We start from the raw sequence: 22800 nt of genomic DNA on the forward strand, positions 1-22800 counted from the left end.
GAATGCTTGTTCTATGATTCACCTGACACACAGATGAAATTAGCACTTTTTTGGTAGGCCTACTGCTTCAGAAACCCTCTGACCTCTGCCTTTGAGCAAACCCCCAGGTCCTAATGAGGGCAGAGTGCAGTGACTTATCTGTAGGGCGCTGTTTACTGAAATGTTCATTAGTTAAACATCTCCAACATAGTTTGATGTTCCCCTTTTTCTACCTTACTAAAGGCTTTTATTAGGCCTTATATCTGTAATGTGCTTTAAAGACAATTAACCTGTTTCACATATAATCAATAATAGGGTAAAGTTACCCCTTGTTCCTGTAATTTTAACATGATTGGATTATATGGTATATATTACCAACGTTTTCAAATCACATCAAACCAAACCAACTCTGAAAGGAGCTGAGAACCAAACTCCCTTTTTGTTTTTGATCTGGTAATATGTACTGAGGTCCACATAGACATACTAATATATGGCATTTTGTACCTGATAGTTAATTAATACCGTCATTCAGAGAAAACGGGAGCACAATAATGATTTTTGCCATTCTCTGCCAACCGTTTACATAAAATATCCACTCTGCTCCGTTCTCTCTTCTTTTTCGAGGCCCCTCGACGTCACGACCAGGGGACCGATGGTCGGCGTGTGTATGCATGTGTGTGTGTGTGTGTGCGTGCGTGTGCGTGTGTAGCGTCATACTCGCAAATAAAGCCCACTCCCACTCTGCGTCGGTTCGAACCCCGGGATCAACGGGTTGAGGTAGGCCGTTACCATGGTGACGAAACGCCCCCTCCAGCGTGGAGTTCTCTGACCAAAGCCGCGTTGTTTTTATATCTGTGTTAGAATTCAAGCTGAAAGTATTTACATTTTTATCATTTCTGTTTGTTAACAGTCGCTAAATGATACCATATTTTATCATCATAGGTTCAAATCCTTGGTTCAAACAATAAAGGGTTCAAAACAGGTCTAAGTTGAGTTGTTCAATTTACAGGGACGATTTGAACGCACCATGCAAATAAGCCCCGCCCATTTCCCCCCTAAACGAGAAGCTAACACCACTGAACTGCTTTATAACATCTACGTGACAGAATAGGGTCCGAATTCATCACATAAACCATCACAACGAGCACATGATAGAAGAGCATGGGGTCGTAAACCCGGTACCGTGTGATCACAGCAGGGGAGCGGGGCTCCAGCGTCATGGCTGCACACAGGAAGTGATCAACGTGAACCTCTCAAGATAGTTCAGGACGGAGAAGGAGAGGCGACATGCCATCTCAGAGGCCACTAACGTCGGACGAGGAGCTGCACATCTGACATTTCCTGTAAGTGTCTTTTCTGTTGTCTGCGGTGGTCCGGTTTGAGAGAGCAGGGTGGTTCTGGTCGCCGTCGGCGTTTTGATCCGTGATGTCATGACACTAACCTGATCCATAACTTCCTCGGTCCCCGTGGACAGTAAGGGACGGTCCAGGTGAGGCTGGTTTGGATGATACAGACTGGGGGCGTGATTGATCGGGGGTGGGAGGCTGACTGGCTACGTGGGGCAGAGAGGATAAGTCAACCGTAGGGGTTTCCCGTGTGAGGACATCAAATCCCTTACTGTCGTACCCTGGCCTGTTGGCTTCAGCATGTGACAGTAGTGTCACATACAGTGTGTGGACTGTAGTGCGTTGGGTTGAGGGCTCTGAACCGTGGCGCTGTGACAACTATCAGGCCATTCCAGCCCTACAGCACTGACGGGTTATTTATGTTCCTGGCCAGCTGGCTGCCTACATCTGGTTTCTCCTGACCCCTTCCCTTTGAAGACGCTCTTTCCAAATGACAAGGAGCGCGGTGGCTTCATGGCGCTCTAAGGGATAGAATAAACAGAGACCAATAAGTTAATTGACCTGATGGACTCTTTTAGAATCACTTTACAATTCTTAGTAATTTGATCAAAGCTGCGTTTGATTTATGTATGTGTGTGTGTTTGTGTGTGTGTGTGTCTTTTAATTGGTTGTCTAGTTTCAAAATCGTATACTCTTACACTCACATTAGTGTGTGTGTGTGTGTGTGTGTGTGTGTGTGTGTGTGTGTGTGTGTGTGTGTGTGTGTGTGTGTGTGTGTGTGTGTGTGTGTGTGTGTGTGTGTGTGTGTGTGTGTTCGTTCCTGAACCGGGGGTACCTCTAGATCCACAACAGGTGGAGGCGGGGCCTCCATCCAGCACATGGGAGGTGACAGAGCAGCTCACCTATGTACCGTCCTGGCACAAACCCCAGGCTGCTGGATGGACGCCCCCGAGGTCACATGCCCCATGAACCGGCCTGTGATTGGGTCGTAGGTACGAGAGGTGTCTGACCTGCTGGGCCTGGCTGCGGGGCGGTCCACGCGCTCCCTCTCGCGGTGGCCCGCTCTCAGACAGCTGCTCCACAGAACCGTAACGAGTGACTCTGATCTGTTTGCACTGGCGCTGTAGGAGACTGTTGCCAAGCAACACATCAACATGTTCCTGCACGCTCGCTCGCCACTCGGTGTAGCTCTACACGTGACTGCAGGCCAGCTACTACGTACCCTATACATTTATCTGTGCGTTGCCATTTATTGGGCCGCTAGTCGAATCAGCGTCTGCTGCAGGTCGCTCTGGCGGCCTGTGTGATCCCGATGAGTGCACTGCCTTCCATCGGCAGTGTCACTAACAGTTATTAGAAACACCTGTTAAGTGGAGTGATACATGTAACGTAAGAAGTCCAAGTGCAGTTATATTCAATTGCAGCACTCCTGTAATGCCTCTTGTCCAATCAAATGATTTGGTCATCAGAGCTAACTGTTGAATATGATTCATTATTTATATAGATATATAGCTGGCAGTTTCACAGCCTTGCATTGTACAACAATAGATGCTGTGTTGCTCCATTGCTGAGGGACTAGAACATATATAGGCTTTAGGTTGTTCTATCTGGACGGGCCCTGCGGGGTGGGGTGGGGGGGGTTGCCCGTTTGGACCGGCTCATTATCCTCCGGTCTGAAGTCCAATCCTATGTAATATCCCTAAGTCACGGTTTGGTGACCAGTAAACTCGGCAGCAGGACAGAGTTGTCTCCGCTCCTTCGTGCCGTGTATGTAGTCATCTCCTACGAAGACGCTGCTGCTGTGACTGGGATGGCCGGCGCTCAGCGGGCCGGCAGGAAGAGACGGAAGGGTAGGCCCGATCAAGCCCCTCCTCCCCTTGGAGTCTCTTTAAATGTCTCTTAGCCTCTTATTAAGTTTCCTTTCACGAGTTGGTCTGTTGCCACATAGTGTTTTTAGATCCAATTATTAAACGTCTGATGAAATGGGGAAGCAGTCCACCCAACCCGTGGGCCGGCTGTAGGTGGCGTGTGCGTGTGATTGAGCGCAGTGGGCCATGTTGTTCCCATAATGAGCGTCTGTTTTGCCAGGGGCCTGTTATGAAAGGGCCTTTTAGCAGAGGCCAGCTCCCTGCACCCGTCTGTTCTCTCTTCAGGAAAACCCTCCACCAGAGGTAATCCTGCCAAGCCTTGGTTTGGTAGTCTAGGCGTCATGAGGTAACTCTGGCCCCCTTTCTGTGCTATAGCACAGGGCCAGACTTAATACTGTAATGTCTTTGAATGGTACTGCTTAGTCGTGGAATGAAGATATCGACTTATTGCGAGAGCTATAAAGTTGATAAAACTTGTCGAGGTGATCAAATCAGAGGTTTAAAACGTCAATGAGACTAGCTTTAGTCAAATACCACACCTTAATGATCCATATGTAGCACTGTAATGACTCTGTTAGACTGTTTACAACGGTGTTGTAAAGTGTATCATGATATTTATCGATATTGTGTTAGGTTCCCCATGAATACACATATGATACATTTTTCTATATTGTCCAGCCCTACTGTAAAATTATATCTAATACATTAATAATTAAGTAGTCATCACAAATGACCTGTGAATTGAAACTTATGGTACTACAAGTAACCTTTGGTTGTCAGCCTTAAATGACCAAGCCAGGGGTTTTGCACCTGTCAATGTTTCACATGGCCAGATAAGACTGTTTGTATTTCCTGCTTTACCTGCCGCCACTCCCATCACCTTTCTCTGTATGCTGAACAAAGCACTCCTCAAGTTCCACGTTGACACTAACGCTGCGGGGACCAAACCTCTGAAACGTTCCTGTCTAGAAGTGAGGCTCAGCTTAGTAATAGAGACACAGAGACATAGAGACGACATAGTAAAGAGCTGTAGCCTGTGTGGTTGGAATTAGTTGGGAGGAACATTATTCGACCCAAGGTAGATCTGCCATGTCGAAGGTATGTTAAACCTAAGGAAGTCCGTTTTTTTTTTGTTTTTTTCTTACTATCTTCCATTGCTGATGTATTTCTCTTAGGAATTGTAATTAGGTGTTCACAGTGTATCTGTGTATACCTATTGTTATTTTAGGGGTTGGGTATTGTTTTTCTGGATTGGTAATGCTTATGGCTCAGCAGAATCGGCCCATCAACACTTGATATGCTTACATTAGACATGCCAGCAGGATGTAAGGTGGTCCAGCAGGTGATCGGTAAAGGGGAAAGCACCAGCACAAATGTCTGTTTCGGTTAAGGTAATTAACATTTTTATAGAAGAACAGCTTGACAAAGGATATGTTGAAATGAGCATTCGTATATGTGAGTGAAGGCAAAGTGAATCTCACATTGTCTTCAAAACATTTTGGGACACGAGTATGCCACATGTAGCCTGTTAACGCCTTGTTTACATTCGGGGTTTGCTTGTGCTTAATGCCGTCACGCAGCGACGTGTGAAGTACGGATCAATAACGTCTCCCACGCCCTCCCCCCTGCTGCAGGGCCTCCCCCGTCCCCCATGTCTGCTTCCACGGCCTTCTCCCTATTAGTTCAGGATGAGCCCATGAACCCCCTCCGCATCTCTGTCGGAGGCCTCCCCATGTTGGCGTCCATGGCCAACCCCACCGACCCCCGCTTCCGCCTCAAGTGGCGTCCCATCGTGACGGCGGCGGCGGCGCTGGCCGTGCTGCTCCTGGTCTTCCTGCAGCTCAGCCCCTCGCGCGCGGGCGGCGGCCCCCGGAGCCGGGCCGCAACCCCGGACCCCGAGGGGCGCTACAACGACACCTACCCGCTCAGCGCGCCCCAGAGGACCGCCCACGGCACGCGCTACCGCATCGCCGTCATCGCAGACCTGGACACGGCCTCCCGCAGCGCCGGCAAGGAGCTGACGTGGTTCAGCTACCTGCTGCGCGGCCACCTGGCGGTGTCCCAGAGCGGGGACAAGGTGGAGGTGGAGTGGGACGCGGAGCCGCTGGTGCTGGAGAGCCACCTGGCGGAGAAGGGGCGGGGCATGGAGCTGTCGGAGCTGGTGGCGTTCAACGGGAAGCTGTACAGCGTGGACGACCGCACGGGGATCGTCTACCACATCGACGGCAACAAGGCCGTGCCCTGGGTCATCCTGCCGGACGGCGACGGCAGCGTGGCCAAAGGTCGGTGTTCCCGGGGGCGTCCCGGGATGTTGTGGATCACGAGCGTCACTGTGGAACCGCCCAGTAGCAAGCGTTGGTCAGGATCGACTGCCTTAGTCTTACTGTGTAGAAATGCATGCTACGTTTTGGGGGGTTTCCCCTCCTCAGAGGCGTTATAAAAGAAAACAACTTTATTAATAATTAGGAAACCTTCATCTGCATGTGCGTGCTCTTTGATGGTGACTGGTGTCGTGGTTCCCCTGGTAGGTTTTAAGGCGGAGTGGCTGGCCGTGAAGGAGGAGCGTCTGTACGTCGGCGGTCTGGGCAAAGAGTGGACCACCACGGCGGGGGAGTTTGTCAACCACAACCCGGAGTGGGTGAAGGTGGTGGGCTACAGAGGGGACGTCCGCCATGAAAACTGGGTCCCCAAGTACGAGTTCCTGAGGGCGGCGGCCGGCATCAGCCCCCCCGGTGAGTCCCGTTGAACGCCCACAGAGCTTCTACCGCCTCAGGCCCCTAAGTCTCTGACAGCAGCTGTTCAGTGTGACAGCGCCGGGTGTTCGTACCTGACTCCATGTCTCCCCCCCCCCCCCCCCAGGGTACCTCATCCACGAGTCGGCGGCGTGGAGCGACACCCTGCAGCGCTGGTTCTTCCTGCCGCGCCGGGCCAGCTCGGAACGCTACGAGGAGGCGGCCGACGAGCGCCGCGCCACCAACCTGGTGCTCAGCTGCTCGCCCGGGTTCGAGCGCGTGGTGGTCAGCCGCGCCGGCCCCCTCAGCCCCACCCACGGCTTCTCCTCCTTCAAGTTCGTCCCCGACACCGACGACCAGCTCGTCCTGGCCCTCAAGTCGGAGGAGGTCGGCGGGACGGTGGCCACCTACATCCTGGCGTTCACGCTGGACGGACGCATCCTCCTCCCCGAGACCAAGATCGGAGAGGTGAAGTACGAAGGCCTGGAGTTCATCTGAAGGGCGGCCCAGCCCCTGGTGAGCGGGGACCGCGGGGTCGTTGGTTCGGGAGACTCTGGGTTCTTTACTCGGTTCAGCGTTAAAGGCTCCAGCGCCCAACGGTCCTAACACGAACCTTAGCGGTGAGAGTGGGAGCGGTGTTGAGAACGGGCTTGAAGAGGTCACAAGAACGAGTGCCCAAATGACCCCTGCTCCGCGGCAAAACGGGGAACCTCCAAGTGCGGTCGCCTTTTTTCTATTTTTTTTTAGAATGAATGTATGAATATTTCCTTGTAAAGAATGTGATGCTAGTTGTGTTGAGAATAAAAGCTGTTTTAACATGCCCCTCTTGTATGAGCACACAGGGCTGATGATTGTAGAACAAGGAAAACAAACACTGATTTCTCTCCCGTCTTCAGATACATTGTTTAAATAAATATAACACCAGTGGAAACAATATAGTGTGGAATAAAATTCATGCCGGCATTTTATTCATACATTAAAATACTTTCATTTTCAACAACTCTGTTGCACAATTTGCCTATAGTCAAATTCACCCATAGGCTAAAACGTTTCTCAGAGCAACAAACATAGCCGGGATCACCATGCTGATCCACGGGGCCCTGCTGTCTGCCTTTGGGATGTTGCTTCTCCATGTTTCTCCTCTCAGATCCATGAACTTGAGCCTTTACAGTAAGTCTGACTATAATTCCGATACTTATAATGCAAATAGTATCATGCAAAAATCAGTCGTTTCTTCTTTAAATATTTGTTTTGTTTCCTTGTTGGTACGGAGGTAACCAGGAGGGGTGGGGGTATTTGCTGTCTCAAATAGAAGCTTTTTATCTTTTTACATCAGAAAGCAAAGATATGGTCGCGCCAGAGGAGGGGGCTCTACGGTTGGCGGGCTCTAAGACCCGCTCCCAGGGCCGGGTGGAGGTCTACCTTCACGGGGAACCGTGCGTCACAATGCCTGGGAGCTTATGGAGCCTTATCTGCCGCCGCTGGAGGGACGTTTGGCGAAGGTGGGCTGTTCTGTTCTGATATTGTTCCTCCACTAAGGGGGAATGGCACAGCAGCAGTCCTAGCAGTATAGCGCCAACAGTGATCGCCCCTGTTACAACGGCTCTGGTTCAGGCAGTCAATTTCCCATTTGCTTATTCAGAAAATCAAAACAGAGTTTTAAGCCTGGAACTAAGCCAATTATCCCACAAATTATTACCATTTTATCATAAATAGATTCGGAGCAAACAACTATGTAGAAAACTATAGAAAGGGTAAATGTAAAAAACTACAATATTTGGGGAACGAAGGAAGTTCAAGGAACCTCAACCGTAGGCGCGCTTCTTTCACCTTTAATTTGTCATTAGTGTTTATATTGTTAATAAAATAAGTTTTATATCTCTCTCTCTCTCTCTCTCTCTCTCTCTCTCTCTCTCTCTCTCTCTCTCTCTCTCTCTCTCTCTCTCTCTCTCTCTCTCTCTCTCTCTCTAGATAGATAGATAGATAGATAGATAGATAGATAGATAGATAGATAGATAGATAGATAGATATAGATAGTTTGTGCGTATATAATATAAACTTTCTAAGATATTCTACTTTTAAAATACTATTTCATGGAAGTTAATCTGTGCCATCAGATTTTGAAAATAAAAAGCCATTAAATTCTAAGCACTGAAAATTTATGCATTGAATTAACGATTTTCTTTTCTCTGAATTTTACTTGACAATTTTCAATAAATCAATTTCACATTTATTTTTCAATGTTAAACAATTCTCAATCAAATATTCAACCATTAGAAATTCAACCTAAATACTTTCAACGTCCCCAAAGTCAGCCGCGAATTCAATGTAGGATATTCACCGTTAACATCGGGGGACCCAAGGAAGAGTGAAAAAAAAGAAAGAAAAAAGCGTGACACTGGGGGGCGCTGTTGACCAAAATTTCTGCAACATGCATGAGTTTGAAGCGTAGAGACAGGCATGAAGTCGTTCACTTGGGGAAACATGCACGAGTTTAAAATGTAACGTTTGTATCGTCATCGATCACTTGGATTGGGGGTTCTTGTTTTGTGACACCGGGTGCACGTTAATTGGCTGGAGCATTACGGTTGATATGCCTCTTTGGTGGCATAGCAAGAGCAACGAGCGCGCAGAGCCAACACTATTCCGCACCGAGTGACATGATACAGATATTTGGATAACAAATTAAAAGCAGGATGCTGTCGGGCGCTTCTTCCCGAGGCACGGCCTGTTTCCACAGGAACTACAAGCTAAGCTGCTGCCGCTTCAGTTGCCCGATAGCCTACTGTCGGCTCTGCGCTCTCATGTGCCACAGTGGGCAGCGGGCTTCAGATCGCCCCAGCATCACACCAAACGTAGGCAAAGGGACCTCGGATTGCCCCAAATTGGTGTCCTAATAAATTGGGCTCCTTAGCCCATTAAAATTACCCTTACGCCGCATTTAAATCCAGCCACGTCATTGCAATCCCACCCACACTTCACATACAGGCATTAGTCCATCGTTTATTTCATACTGCAGTAAAAAAAAACATGCATAAAAGATAAGACGTTTCTTTGTCTTAATCGATGAGGTTTTATTAAAGGTCCCATGACATGAACATCTCACTTTATGAGGTTTTCTAACATAAATATGAGTTCCCCTAGCCTGCCTATGGTCCCCCAGTGGCTAAAACTTGCGTTTGGTGTGCGCGCGGTTCAGTCGACTTCAGGTTGACGTGAAAGTGGAAGAACCAGAGGCGTCGCAGAACCCGACAAAGTCGTTTGTGATTCATAATATCGTCTGGAGGTGCACACAGCTTTTTGCCGTGATAATATGTATTATATGATATAGATATCTATGTATTATATGATATTATTTAGATATAGAGCTCCAGGACTGTAACGCAAGTGTTGTACACTTCCTTGTTATTTGGATATCCGTTCTGCTTTTGGTGTTATGGCGCATAACACGTCGGACTCTCGTCGCTGGTATTTCTACGAGACTCGTAGTGGGGGTTATCTCAGCCAAGGTTGAGAATGAATTGGGGGGAAGGAACTTTGACTCCCTCAAGAACATGAACCACGACATCGAGGAGAAAGGGATTGTTGGCGGCGAATGTCTCCCGCTTGAGCCCCGCTGAGGGACCACCGCCGGAGGCGGAGGTGCCTAAGCGCTGCCCGGCAACGATCCCTTTCTCCTCCTTGTCGCGGTTCAGTCTACTTCACATTGATGTGGACGTGGAAGAACCAGGAACGTCGGAGAACCCAACGCGGTCGTTTGAGATTCATAATATCGGCTCACACAGCTTTTGGCCGTGATAATATATATTATATGATATAGATATCTATGTAGGCTATATGATAATATTTAGATATAGAGCTCCAGGACTCCCGTGTGTTCTAGAATATTTACAGAACACGGCTAAAGGCTGTGTGCGCCTCGCCATTGCGATAAGACTCTAAGACTGACCTAAGCAAACTACAAACTGTACAAAACCGGGCTGCTTGCCCTTGATAGATCTTACAGATCAAATGTAGATCAGATGCATTCTGATCTCAAGTGGCCTAAAGCTCTTGATAGGTTATCCATTAGGTCCTTGATATTTATTAAGAATGTAATTTCCACTCATGTTCCTAGAGCTCTTTTTAATGAAATTGTTTTTTGCTCTGATGCTCATTCATACGGTACTAGATCTGCAACAGCAGGGCTAGTTGTGCTCCCACACTGTAGGAGTAATGCAATGAGGAGGACATCCTTCTATAGGTCAATTTCTTTGTGGAATATACTCCCTTCGCACATTCGTGTTATACCTGTGAAGAGGGAATTCAAGAGGCAAATTAAATCCTATTTTTATTTATGTTAAATATGAACTCGGGACTCTGACTTGGCTTGGCGCTCAATGAATTATGTTTTGATGAAGGTGTTTGCGCTCTGAGGCGCCCAGATGCCCATTTATTTGTTTGTTTGACTGTTGCTATGTATTTGTAGTTTTGTCACTACTTTTACTGTATTTGAGTGATGATTAATTGTTTGTATGTTCAGATTTTAATTGGACCCCAGGAAGACTTGTCTGCCGCTTCTGCGACAACTAATGGGGATCCATAATAAACAATATATCCACTGTTAACAGAGCGCATGGTACCGTGGCGGCAAGCTGCTCAGGGCCACACCCCCACCCTCCTCCTTGACCCGCCTCGCTCCTCATTTGCATTATAGCTACAGACACCAATACAGCGCATTTGGGGGAGGCTCAATGTGCGACTGGCTCGGAGTGGCTGTAACTCTGCACCACGGCTGAATTTCGGGAACGTCTTTGAATACTGTGTTAGTTGCCCACTAATACCTATATTAAAGAATACATAAAATAGCATGTAATGGGACCTTCAAAACATAATTCCAACCTCACTTTGTACTACAGCACTCACCACAATTTCTGCAGGAAATGCATTTTCTAGTTTTACTGCGATCCCCGCCTGCCCGGCTACCGGTTTCCACCGAGCTTGTTTTCTCTGGCATCAAGGCCTTAACATCAAGTTGAACCGTATCAAAAGAAAAAAAATAACCATAACAACCCCGCCCGCATGCCCAAGGCCATCATAGGTGGTTCTACTGGTTTCCACCCAGTGTGGTTGCTAGGACAAAGAGCGTGGTTGGTAAGACACAGAGACGGTTAGGCCTTGACATTCCAAAAAAAAACTTTAACCATAGCAACCTCTGAAGGGTTAGTCCCTCCTCTGAGGCTCCGGTTCCCGCGGTCAAGTGTCTACGGGTAATAACACGAGTTTCTTGAATAATCGTACACAACAAACTCTGTAGGTGGAGAAGAGAAAAAAGCTACGGCCCGCCTGGTAACCCCGAGTGGCTCTACCACTACACCTACCCGCTCGGCGCCCACGGCACGCGCTACCGCATCGCCGTCTCGCCGACCTGGACACGTTCATCCACCTGCTGCGCGGCTACCTGGCGGGGTTCCAGAGCGGAACAAGGTGCAGGTGGAGTGGGACGCGGAGCGTCTTCATCTGCATGTAAGTGCTCTTTGATGGTGACTGGTGTCGTGGTTCCCCTGGTAGGTTTTAAGGCGGAGTGGCTGGCCGTGAAGGAGGAGCGTCTGTACGTCGGCGGTCTGGGCAAAGAGTGGACCACCACGGCGGGGGAGTTTGTCAACCACAACCCGGAGTGGGTGAAGGTGGTGGGCTACGGAGGGGACGTCCGCCATGAAAACTGGGTCCCCAAGTACGAGTTCCTGAGGGCGGCGGCCGGCACCAGCAGTGGCGGAACTAGAGTTTTATACATGGGGGGGCCAGGGGGTGGCCATGGCTACTTCAGGGGGTCCATAGACCATGACTGAAAATGTGTGTGTAACCCTAACATGGCATCTAAGGAGCATGAATGAATCCTATGATGGCTGATTAGAGTAAGAACCGCGAGTTCTACAATGTGGCAGATGGTGTGGTCCACTAGGGTTACTTCACTAGATTTCTTTAACATGCTATGAATAGCCAGTGTCTCTGCAGCTCAATTTCTCTCTCACACACTAGTGGTGGATTTAATGATTTGTTTCCGTGACCCAGTTCTCGTGATTCAGTTCGCCAAGAGGAGTCGTTCGCGAATCGTTCGTTTGTTCGTTTGTTCAGTCGAGTCTCCGGTAGCACTAACTCCACTGAGTCTGACTGACTGAGCTGAGAACCGTGCAATGGCGTCCATTCCATGATGCGATTTACCGCTACCGGAAACCAGGCTGAACGAACAAACGATTCGCGAACGACTCCTCCCAGTTCAGTCGAGTTTCCAGTGAATCAATTCACCGGAAACTTGGTGGAGGAGTCGTTCGCGAATCAGCCTAGTTTCCGGTAGCGGTGAATCGCATCATGGAATGCACGCCATTGCCCGGTTCTCAGCTGAGTCAGTCAGACTCAGTGGAGTTAGTGCTACCGGAAACTCGTTCGTTCGTTCAGTCAAGTTTCCGGTGATTCGAATGGTGAACAAGACGAACGAACGAACGAGAGAAACGAACCGGTTCGGTTTGTTCGTCCTAAAGACTCGTTCATTCGAACAGGTTCGCGAACAAACGAGCCAACACTATCACACACACACAATCATTGTTGAACATTGTTTTATCGCCTTACTTCCTGTACTTCCCATTTGAGTTAATGATCACCAGTAAACGGCTTCAAGGGGAGAGAGCATCCCGGTAGATCCTGCATGAAGCACCCTTCTACCCCCACACAGAAAGTTCTGGAAAGTTTGAATTATGTCACCGACACAGAGGCTCAAATTTCGGTGTCAACCACTCTATTTCATCCTAGACACAACCAGAAAGTGGGCTCAATATTCAAAATACCGGAATTGTCCTCCACTGACATTTGTACTAGTTACCCCACATTAGCTAAACACACTAAACACTAATTTACGACAGGCTAAGTTGGGAACCGATCTCTCTTATCTGATTAACTGTCTGTTATGGAGCCAATTTTCCAATATGCATCTGCACAGCGAGTCAACTTTCGTATAGTTGTTCAGGAAACCCAAACCCGATGCTAAACCTTAAAACTTACTTCAATATGGTGCTTTCGCCAATCGCTGCAGTCAGTCTCTCGTATGACTCGTGAGCTGTGGGAAATATTCTCTCTCACCCGTCGATTTGAAAAAGGCACCGCCGGTAGCGAATACAATTTTAGGGTGGCGCCCGGGGTGGCCAATCAGATTTCAGGAGTGTCCAGTGCCACCCCGGCCCCCCCTTTGGCTCCGCCATTGGGCATCAGCCCCCCCGGTGAGTCCCGTTGAACGCCCACAGAGCTTCTACCGCCTCAGGCCCCCAAGTCTCTGACAGCAGCTGTTCAGTGTGTCGGCGCCGGGTTTTGGTACCTGACTCCATGTCGTCGTCCCCCCCCCCCCCCCCTTTCACCTTTGCGGTGAGAGTGGGAGCGGTGTTGAGGACGGGCTTGAAGAGGTCACAAGAACAAGTGCCTGACCCCTGCTCCGCGGCCAAACAGGGAACCTCCAAGTGCGGTCGCCTTTTTTATATATATATATATATATATATATATATATATATATATATATATATACACATATACATATACATATACATATATATTTCCTTGTTAAGAATGTGATGCTAGTTGTTTTGAGAATAAAAGCTGTTTTAACATGCCCCTCTTAAGCACACAGGATTGAACAAGGAAAACCAACACTGAATTCTTTCCCGCCTCCCGAACCTTGTTTAAATAAAGATGATATGCTCAGTTACAGCAAGGCAATTTTACATTTACATTTAGGGCATTTAGCAGACGCTTTTATCCAAAGCGAGTACATTTGTCATAAGAAGTGCTTCAATATATCGCTGTCGGTACAGAAAGGAAGTTCATAGAACCAAGTGCAAGTACCACAATCGCTAGGTCAATCAATTCACCCATTTTCCAACAAACGATATGTGCCAGTTTGCCGTGTTGTGAAGTTGTGAAACCAGACCCATGCCATATATGCCTACATACGCCTACGCCTATTTAATTTTTATTTGTGTGGCTAATCAAAGGAGCAGTCAGTCTCTGGCTGATCTGGAAACGCCACACAAGAACAACTATCAGTAGGTAGGCAAATGTTCGTTATAGCTATTTTACATTTTCTGAATCAAGAATGTTATTAGATATGAATTAAAATGTAGGCAATTCTTGATGTCTGCATTTTATTAATACATTAAAATACTTTCATTTTCAACAACTCGGTTTAACAATTTGCCTATGGTCAAATTCACCTGTAGGCTAAAAAGTTTCTCAGAGCAACAAACATAGCCGGGATCACCATGCTGATCCACGGGGCCCTGCTGTCCGCCTTCGGGATGTTGCTTCTCCATGTTTCTCCTCTCAGATCCGTGAACTTGAGCCTTTACAGTAAGTCTGACTACAATTCCGATACTTATAATGCAAATAGTATATTGCAAAAATCTGTAGTTTCTTCTTTAACTATTTGTTTTGTTTCCTTGTTGGTACGGAGGTAACCAGGAGGGGTGGGGGTATTTGCTGTCTCTCAAATTACGAACTAGTTATCTTTGTGAATCAGAAAGCAAGATCAGGTCGCCAGAGGAGGGGGCTCTACGGTTGGCGGGCTCGAAGACACGCTCCCAGGGCCGGGTGGAGGTCTACCTTCACGGGGAATGGGGAACCGTGTGTCACAATGCCTGGGACCTGCACGACGCACAGGTGGTGTGTCGTCAGCTGCACTTCAAAGGAGCCGTATCTGCCACCGCTGGAGGGACGTTTGGCGAAGGTAGGCTGTTCTGTTCTGATATTGTTCCTCCACTAAGGGGGAATGGCACAGCAGCAGTCGTAGCAGTAATAGAGCCAACAGTGATCGCCCCTGTTACAACGGCTCTGGTTCAGGCAGTAGACCTACATTTCCCATTTGCCTATTTTCAGAAAATCAAAACAGTTTTAAGCCTGGCACTAAGACAATTATCCCCTCAAATTACCATTTTATCATAAATAGATTCAGAGCAAAAAACAATGTAGAAAAAGGAAGAAACGGTAAAGGTACAGTACTGTACATTATTTTGGGAACGAAGGAAGTTCAAGGAACTATGCGGACCTCTACCGTAGCCGCGCCTCTTTCACCTTTAACCTTTGTCCTTATATAGTGTTTATAGTGTTAATAAAAGTAGTTATAGTGTGTGTGTGTGTGTGTGTGTGTGTGTGTGTGTGTGTGTGTGTGTGTGTGTGTGTGTGTGTGTGTGTGTGTGTGTGTGTGTGTGTGTGTGTGTGTGTGTGTGTGTGGTACATATAAACTGGTCATCGGTACACACACTTTCCGCCAACCCCGCCTGCGCGCCGATCAACGGCGGTTCTACCAGTTTCCACCGAGTCTTCTTTACCCTTTGCTGGCATCCGAGGTATCTGGATCACAGCCTAAAATAACACCAATGATAATGCTGCGTTCGAGTATTCTCTGCGAACAGCCCTCCTCTCATTCAATTCTGAATTGTACAGTAAATGGCTGAAACGATAGTTACTTATTGTAACTCTAGATTCTACGAGTATAGGCGCAGCCTTTTAAAGTGCGTATTGGAAGTTAATGTTTTTAAAAATATTTATACATAACATTCTCTGAAAATTGCCCTTTGAAATTAAAATGCAGGATTTGATCAGTTTAAAAAAGTATATCGGCAAAAAATCCAGTTTTAAAGTGACTATTTTTTACGTAGGAATTGGTAGACGCGGTCGCTGTTGCTGCCTCAGCTCCATGCGTAGTTGTGAGTAGTTACCGCGGTGAGCAGTCTTGTATTCCCCCCCCCCTGTGGTTTTGGGGTTTTTCTAATCGACGAGATGAGGTTTTGTATCTGTGGGGGTTGTTCAAACTCCGAACTCCTGTCCGACCATCTCCGATTTCACAGTTTCCCCGATCGGAGAAAGGATGGAGCAGGCTTTCGAGCCTGGGTGCATTTTGGAACTCCCTCCCCCCACACATAAAACAGTCAGACACCATTACAACCTTCAAGTCACAACTCAAAACTCACCTGTTCAAACTCGCACACAACGTCTAACTGATCACTGTTTTGATTGTTTTCTTTTTGTTTTGTTTTGTCTTGTTTTTGTTTTATTATTGCTTATTGCTTATGATTATTTATTTATTTTTTCCACAATGTCTTGTTTTTTAAAAAATGTATGATGACTATATGCTCTGTAAGGTGACCTTGGGCAGTGTTTCCCCTACCATTGTTCAGGCCTGGCGGCCCGCCAGGCCAACGAGCGCCCCCGCCAGGCCAACAACCGGCCAAAAAAATGAAAAAGAGAAAAAAAAAAAAAATAATAATAATATTATTATTTTTTTATTATTATTATTAGCCATAATATCATAACCATCCAAGCTCACCACCAGCTATCTCAATATGTATTGGTGCTTTATGCTCCTGTATAATTTTTTTTTTTTTATCACTGACTTTGTCCTTATTGCCCAGACGAAGTTTGAAGACATACAACCCCCCCCCGTCAACAATCGCTCTTCCCCCCCCCCCCCCGTCAACAATCGCTCTACCCCCCCCCGGTCAACAATTGCTCCACCCCCCCCCCCCGGTCAACAATCGCTCCATACCTCTCCCCCCCCCCCCCTCGTCCAACAAATACCAACAAATACTCTAGCATCCCGTGAAATATTTATAACAAATCACACTATCAGCTCTTACCACCGGGCCTAAAAAAAATTCTAGGGGAAACACTGCTTGGGTGTCTTGAAAGGCGCCTCTAAATTAAATGTATTATTATTATTATTATTATTATTATTTTGTACAGGTGAAGAGAAAGGACTTTTTTTTCGCCTCTGTCACCAAATACACGTTCATTTGCGCGGCTCCTCTACTGCCTCTGCGTGTGGTTGTTTTGCATTGTCATGAGTGGACGTCACCCAGTCTGAGCTGATAACCTGTAATAACCCCGCTGCCTCACACCGCCAGCACGGATCTGGGCTTCCTCCGACAGCCTGCAGACGAGTGGGAGTGTGTAGAACGTCTCCCTCTCTCAACACAACCATCATGGGATCTTGTGATTGATCGCAAGCTAGTGCTGTGCAAACACACACGCCTCCACGGAACCTTTACAGGCTGCTTGGCCGGACGCCTGGAAGTCAAACGGCTGCACTCACTGGAGATGGGCTGGAGACATATGGTCGGGGGTCTAGATCCAGGGGAGACATGCAGGCCTGGGGGGGTCTAGACCAACATGCAGGTCTGGGGGTCCAGACCCAGGGTAGACATGCAGGTCTGGGGCTCTGTGTTCAGTTTGGCTCAGAATGTTAGTTTGCGTTGCCTAGCCGCTTTAGTTATCGAACATGAAATCCCCTGACACCAACGTGTTTACACACAGGAAACAACGTGTCCCAAGAAGACACAACATGTTCAGCGCAAACCCTCACGTTAGTTGTACTCACTCGTTCTCCAGTAGGGGCATACACACGACCTCTTTGACGCCAGGGTTGTTGGCCTTTTCACTGGAGCAGCGCTGAAGGTCCCAGGTGGCCAGGCGCACCGCGGCCCGGCCGTCCCGCGGGCCCGGGGCCGGTGCCACGCGGGGCCGCAGGGACACCATCTGCGTGGGTCCTCCCGGCGGGAGGTCGAAGTCGTCGCTCCGGATGCTGAACGAGGTTGGGCTCGGATGAAACCGACCCGTGTAGGTCAGCCCGCCGTTGGTATTGGTGGACGGAGTTCTTGAGCGTTCCACAAACACCTGGAAACGGATCTTGTCCAGTAGGGAGCAGTTTATGTGATCGACCCGAACCAGGTCCTCGATGCTCTTGAACGGACCGTGTTGGGTCCGATAGGCGACAATGTTCCGGGCGATTTTCTCCGAGATGCCGCGGATGCTCATGAGCTGCGGCGGGGTGGCAGTGTTGATGTTCATGCCGCTGCAGGAGGACATATGCTCCGGGTCTCTCCACAGGGAGGACGGGGAGTGCTGCGACGAACTGGTCCTACTCGACACGCAGATCTCCACTTTAACAATCTCCAGTTTGGTGGCGCTGTCACGTTAAAATTGTACCGGGGGCGAAAATTGTACCGGCCTACGTCATCGTTTGTTTACATCCTGACAACCTGCCCGGCAACAGACAACGCGATGCAGAAAACATGTTTCCAAACGACGAAATAACATAATACAGATAGCGGATCGCTATCTGTATTATAATAGATAGCGATAACACTTGTTTTTACTTTATATTTGTATTGTATTTAATTGTTTAATCGAAACAATAAAAAAAATTGCCCGCGAAACGGACGATCGCGTCAAATGACAAATGTTTTGCCCGCGAAACGGGCGATCGCGTCAAATGACGTAGGAGGGTTCTTGAAACATAATACAGATAACGGATCGCTAGATAACACTTGTTTTTACTTTATATTTGTATTGTATTGAATTGTTTAATTGAATTTAGCTAGTAAACTGAGTGTTTTAAGCAGGTTTCATAGTCTAGAATGTTCAAGAACCTTCCTACGTGATTTGACGCGTCATTTGACGCGATCGCCCGTTTCGCGGACAATTCTTTTTATTGTTTCGATTAAACAATTAAATACAATACAAATATAAAGTAAAAACAAGTGTTATCGCTATCTATCATAATACAGATAGCGATCCGCTATCTGTATTATGTTATTTCGTCGTTTGGAAACATGTTTTCTGCATCGCGTCGTCTGTTGCCGGGCAGGTTGTCAGGATGTAAACAAACGATGACATAGGCCGGTACAATTTTCGCCCCCGGTACAATTTTAACGTGACAGCGCCTATCCCACTCACCAGCGCTAGGTCCTCCACCTTCTTGAAGCCCCCGATGCAGTCCCGGTACTCCACGATGCTCCGCGCCATGGGGCGGTTGACCCCGGGCAGGGTCATGAGCTCTTCCTCCGTGGCCGTGTTGATGTTCAGCCGCTCCTGGCTCACCATAATTCTCCTGACACCACAACTCTATCTCCCTCCTATTGCCATGGTGTCTCCCCCTATTAGGTGGTTGCTGTTCTCCCTCACGGCTAGCTGGCTCAAAATTGTACGGAAGTGGTCCGAAACTGTTATCCATTGTTGTTATGTTGCCTATGTAGTCTATGATGATTAGAACGTCCGTCTACCAATTCCTACGTCACGCTCGAAAACGAAGTTTGAGATGCGGAAGTAAAAATGCGGAATGCGGACGTCGTTGAGGCATGCCGCACGCGGACGTAATTGAGCCCCACGCTGCCAACATTAACTTTACCATGAGTTTTTGCAAGGTATATTTGGGTTATAGGGATATTGTAAGACATATTTATTATATAAAAAGTAAATAGTTAGGCCTCATTTCTCTGATATAAAGGAAATTACAAAAATAAGCCAACGGCAAGAATTAAATGACGTACCCAGGACGCGAAATCGGGTCGCGCGTATTGCAGGGCAGATGCTAAACCACTCACGCCCCGTGCCCACTACCTCCGTCAGTTGACCGTTGCCCATTGACTTTGAATGGGGACGGACGCGCAATGCATTGTGGATCCGTCCGTTCAGTTGGAGCGTTCGCCACCGTCAGAAAGTTGAAAAATGTTGAACTTTTTCGGCAGCGACGGTTCCGTCATCCAATCAGATCGCGTATGCAAATTTAAGCACTGTGACGCGACTCGGGCTCTGACGATACTGGAAAGCGGGAAAGCGGGTAATCTTGCATCGCAACAAGCAGGAAGAAGCGGGAAGAACCCGGCGAAGCGATTTGATTGGCTGACGGATGCCTCTGCAAAGACTACTCCCCCATCCGTCAGCCACGCCTTCCCACGTCCGTTGACTGACGGTGCAGTGGGCACGAGGCGGCCAACTGCTGGTTCACAAATTAGATGGAATACATGGTTTTTGATGTCTCAGCCACACCCACAGTGTCTATTGTCTATGCTAGGGTACTTACTTATCTATTCATTCAAAAATAATGTAACAATTTGCATTTGAAATGCGCGCGCGCAGAGGTCATTTGCGCGCGCGCAGAGATCATTTGCGCGCTCGCAGTTAATATCTACGCGTGTGGAATAATATAATACGCCAGAATGCATCTTTTATCACATTAGTGAATTATGGCACTAATGTGTCGCCATAAACAGGTCCCAAAAACAGACAGTAGCCGGAACGTAGATTGAAGTGCTTTTCTCGCACAGATATCGATAGCAACAATGTCGTTGTGATTTTTGTCGATGCGGTGCCTAAACTGTCCTCAACATACTACACACGTAATGTAGTGAAATTGTGTTGATGAATCCGATTGCGGGGAAGTCAAAAAGGCAACGGTTCACTTTAACCCGCTGTCATGACGGACCCACGGAAACGTATCCGTCCAACTCATTAAGAAGTTCCTTCGCCTTTTTGTTTCACATCCTGGCGGTGTCTCATTTTCAGGGATTTATTTCCGTTACATTTACATGGCACTTGGCCCGTTTTCGTAGCCTGGTTCTACCAGACTCTCGTACTTCACTTCATTTCATTTCATTTGTACAGAGGGGAAATTCAAATTGAGCAGAAGTACTTAGGCGGGCGGAGCCAGGCTACCGTTTTCGGAGGATGAAGGAGCACAACGAAAGAGACTCTTATTTTTCTTCTATTCAACACAAATCATTGTTATGATTCTTATTCTCCTGTTTACCGAAAACCGATGGGGAATCATATTTAGGTAGAAACTGTCCATGCTACTACATCTTGCCATTGAAAATGAACAATTTCTCTTTCTCTAGGAACCGGACAGATTTGGCTTGACCAGACGAAGTGTGTTGGCACAGAGAACTCTCTTTCCAACTGTTCCTACAATGGATGGGGATTAATGGATTGCTCACACAAGGACGATGCTGGAGTCATTTGTGTAGCAGGTAGGTATCGGAATTATTCAACCATTAGGGCAGTACTATAGCTTACTGTTTATTTCTTACTTAAAGGGAAAACTTAACTATTCTTTAGGCCAGTGGTTCTCAAACTTATCTGGCACAATACATTTTTGGGGGAAAAATAAATAAAATGAACGTAAATGTAGGTGCGTTCTATTTGGCAGTGTAAGCATGAACATTAAAAAAAGTAATAATTCAAATAATGGCAATGTAGGGAGAAACATGGGCCTGTATTTCATGCAACTGATGGCAGTTTCTCCCCACTAGAGAAGCACAACTCGAGGGGAGGGTCAGAGTATTTAGAATTGAATCCCATTCAAATATATTCTTCCTGATACGGCATTCTGGTGTTTTTGGCTGTGCTTTCTTTTTCTCAGATTCTGCTTTCTCCATGATTTCAGAAACAATTCAACCATTTGTTTATCTTCCCCGATTTTCTATTGCATACATTAAATGTTTCCAATCTTTCTCCACACTTTAGGCACTAGTGCGACAGAGACCTTTGTGGACCATATTCTTGAACTGTCTGAGGATCTTGGGCAACTCTTTGACAGCCAGGAGGGCTGCGACTTCCTGATCCAGGGATACACTTACACTGGCGAGAACCGAGACGATGGGCTCTGGGAGGTGGTGGACACAACAGTGTGCGCACACAGGATGATCCTCTCACGCTTCCCTGGCTTCAATGCCCAGACGGACGTAGACCAAATATCAATTCATCTCACCCAGACGTGCCTTCCTCATCTACCCAGTTTGATCAGGTATAGGCCTTACAGCACCCCATGATTCTGATGACCGTAATGACACTGTGTGGTCTCCCATCCCCCAGGTAACCATTGTGGAATCTGCCCCGTGTACTATTAGGTACATGTACACGCGGAAGCTGGAAGTATCCAGGACTACCGCCGAGTGTATCCACCAGTTGGCTTCGCACTTTGGAATGCGGAGATTGATGGAGGACGCCGGGCGCCTCTTAACCAAGCTTCTCCCTGAGGACCCCTCCTTCCTCACCCAGGTCTCCTTCTACGAGCACTCGGTGGGAGCGGGCGACCGGGTGCTGCAGGAGAACTGTCTCCAGTACATGGCGTGGAACTTCCAGAAGCTCAGCACCTCCAAGGCCTGGAGCTCTGTGTCAGCAGAGCTGCTGCAGGCCCTTCTGTCCCGCTCTGACCTGGTGGTGCCGGGCGAGACCTTCGTCCTGGCAGCGCTGGAGGACTGGGTCTCCCGGGTGAACCGGACGACCAGTGAGGAGCAGCAGGCCGCCTTGTTGGCCCGTGTGCGCTTCCCTATGATCCCCGCCAAGGAGCTCATCAAGCTACGGTTCACCTCCGCCCTCTACTCCACCCATCCGACTCTGTATCAGGAGAAAGTCCTGAAAGGGTTCCAGGCTCACTCGCTGCCCTTCGGCCATCTGAAGAACAGCTCCAACTTCCAGGCAGACGACCGGGATTACAAGCCCAGGATTTACACCGCCCCCCCGTGGAGCGTTGCGTACGACCAGAGCGTAGAAACCGTTGGGCGTCCGATCGACAGCCCGTACGACCACTTTGGTAGGGGTTCACATCGAGGCAAAAACACCCAGTATTACAAGAGGCCCAGTCTGCGGACCACTGAACATCACAGCACACCTGTCCACACCAGCGCTCTCTTCAATGACAGAAAGGTTGACTGGCAGCTGAACCTCTTCAACGAGCAAAGCGACTGCTCCAGCCGTGGTTTGCTTTGTGATTCGCTGCCTGCGGCCAGAATGAGAATGTCCACGCACAAGTACCAGGACCAGGGCCAGGGCAGCATCCGCTACAGCAACCGGCTGCTGCTTAGCTGCCGAGGAAGATTCATCTTCCACATCGTGGACTTCAAGGATGATTTTGCTTATGTGCCTGCTGGTGCGAATGTAACATACCCCTGCCCCAATGAAGGGTATATCTACCACTTTGTGGTGAGGCCCGAATACATCTGAGATGACTGCCCCTCGTGGCGTTGGAGATGTTGGTGGTTGGGGGTGGTGGTAGAGATGGTGGGGGTGGTGGTAGAG

The 22800-nt window shown here is 48.1% G+C and overlaps 2 protein-coding genes across 9 annotated transcripts; both read left to right on the plus strand.

Annotated features, from left to right (window-relative positions):
* The first annotated feature begins 1000 nt into the window (after positions 1–1000).
* On the plus strand, positions 1001–7259 carry LOC130405368 (soluble calcium-activated nucleotidase 1-like). Of its 6 annotated transcripts, none has more exons than XM_056610463.1 (5): positions 3185–4291; positions 4504–4584; positions 4828–5475; positions 5722–5925; positions 6053–7255. In XM_056610463.1, exons 3-5 carry the CDS (start codon positions 4845–4847, stop codon positions 6421–6423), a joined length of 1206 nt encoding a protein of 401 aa, XP_056466438.1. In that variant the 5' UTR covers positions 3185–4291; positions 4504–4584; positions 4828–4844; the 3' UTR covers positions 6424–7255. The 6 variants fall into 6 exon arrangements, with proteins under 6 accessions (XP_056466416.1, XP_056466408.1, XP_056466438.1 ...); XM_056610467.1 differs by having other exon boundaries at positions 4516–4584; XM_056610441.1 differs by lacking the exons at positions 3185–4291; positions 4504–4584 and adding an exon at positions 1001–1322 and having other exon boundaries at positions 6053–7247.
* Positions 7260–9114: 1855 nt separating this feature from the next.
* Positions 9115–22779, plus strand: LOC130404956 (galectin-3-binding protein A-like). Of its 3 annotated transcripts, none has more exons than XM_056609910.1 (7): positions 9115–11430; positions 13941–13995; positions 14166–14295; positions 14465–14671; positions 20619–20750; positions 21247–21526; positions 21630–22779. In XM_056609910.1, the coding sequence occupies exons 3-7, from the start codon at positions 14208–14210 to the stop codon at positions 22723–22725; spliced, it is 1803 nt and encodes a 600-aa protein (XP_056465885.1). In that variant the 5' UTR covers positions 9115–11430; positions 13941–13995; positions 14166–14207; the 3' UTR covers positions 22726–22779. The 3 variants fall into 3 exon arrangements, with proteins under 3 accessions (XP_056465885.1, XP_056465899.1, XP_056465892.1); XM_056609924.1 differs by having other exon boundaries at positions 13941–13991; XM_056609917.1 differs by lacking the exon at positions 9115–11430 and having other exon boundaries at positions 13523–13995.
* Positions 22780–22800: the final 21 nt, after the last annotated feature.

This window comes from Gadus chalcogrammus, chromosome 2 (assembly GCF_026213295.1).
Source record: "Gadus chalcogrammus isolate NIFS_2021 chromosome 2, NIFS_Gcha_1.0, whole genome shotgun sequence".
NCBI classification, from domain to species: domain Eukaryota; kingdom Metazoa; phylum Chordata; class Actinopteri; order Gadiformes; family Gadidae; genus Gadus; species Gadus chalcogrammus.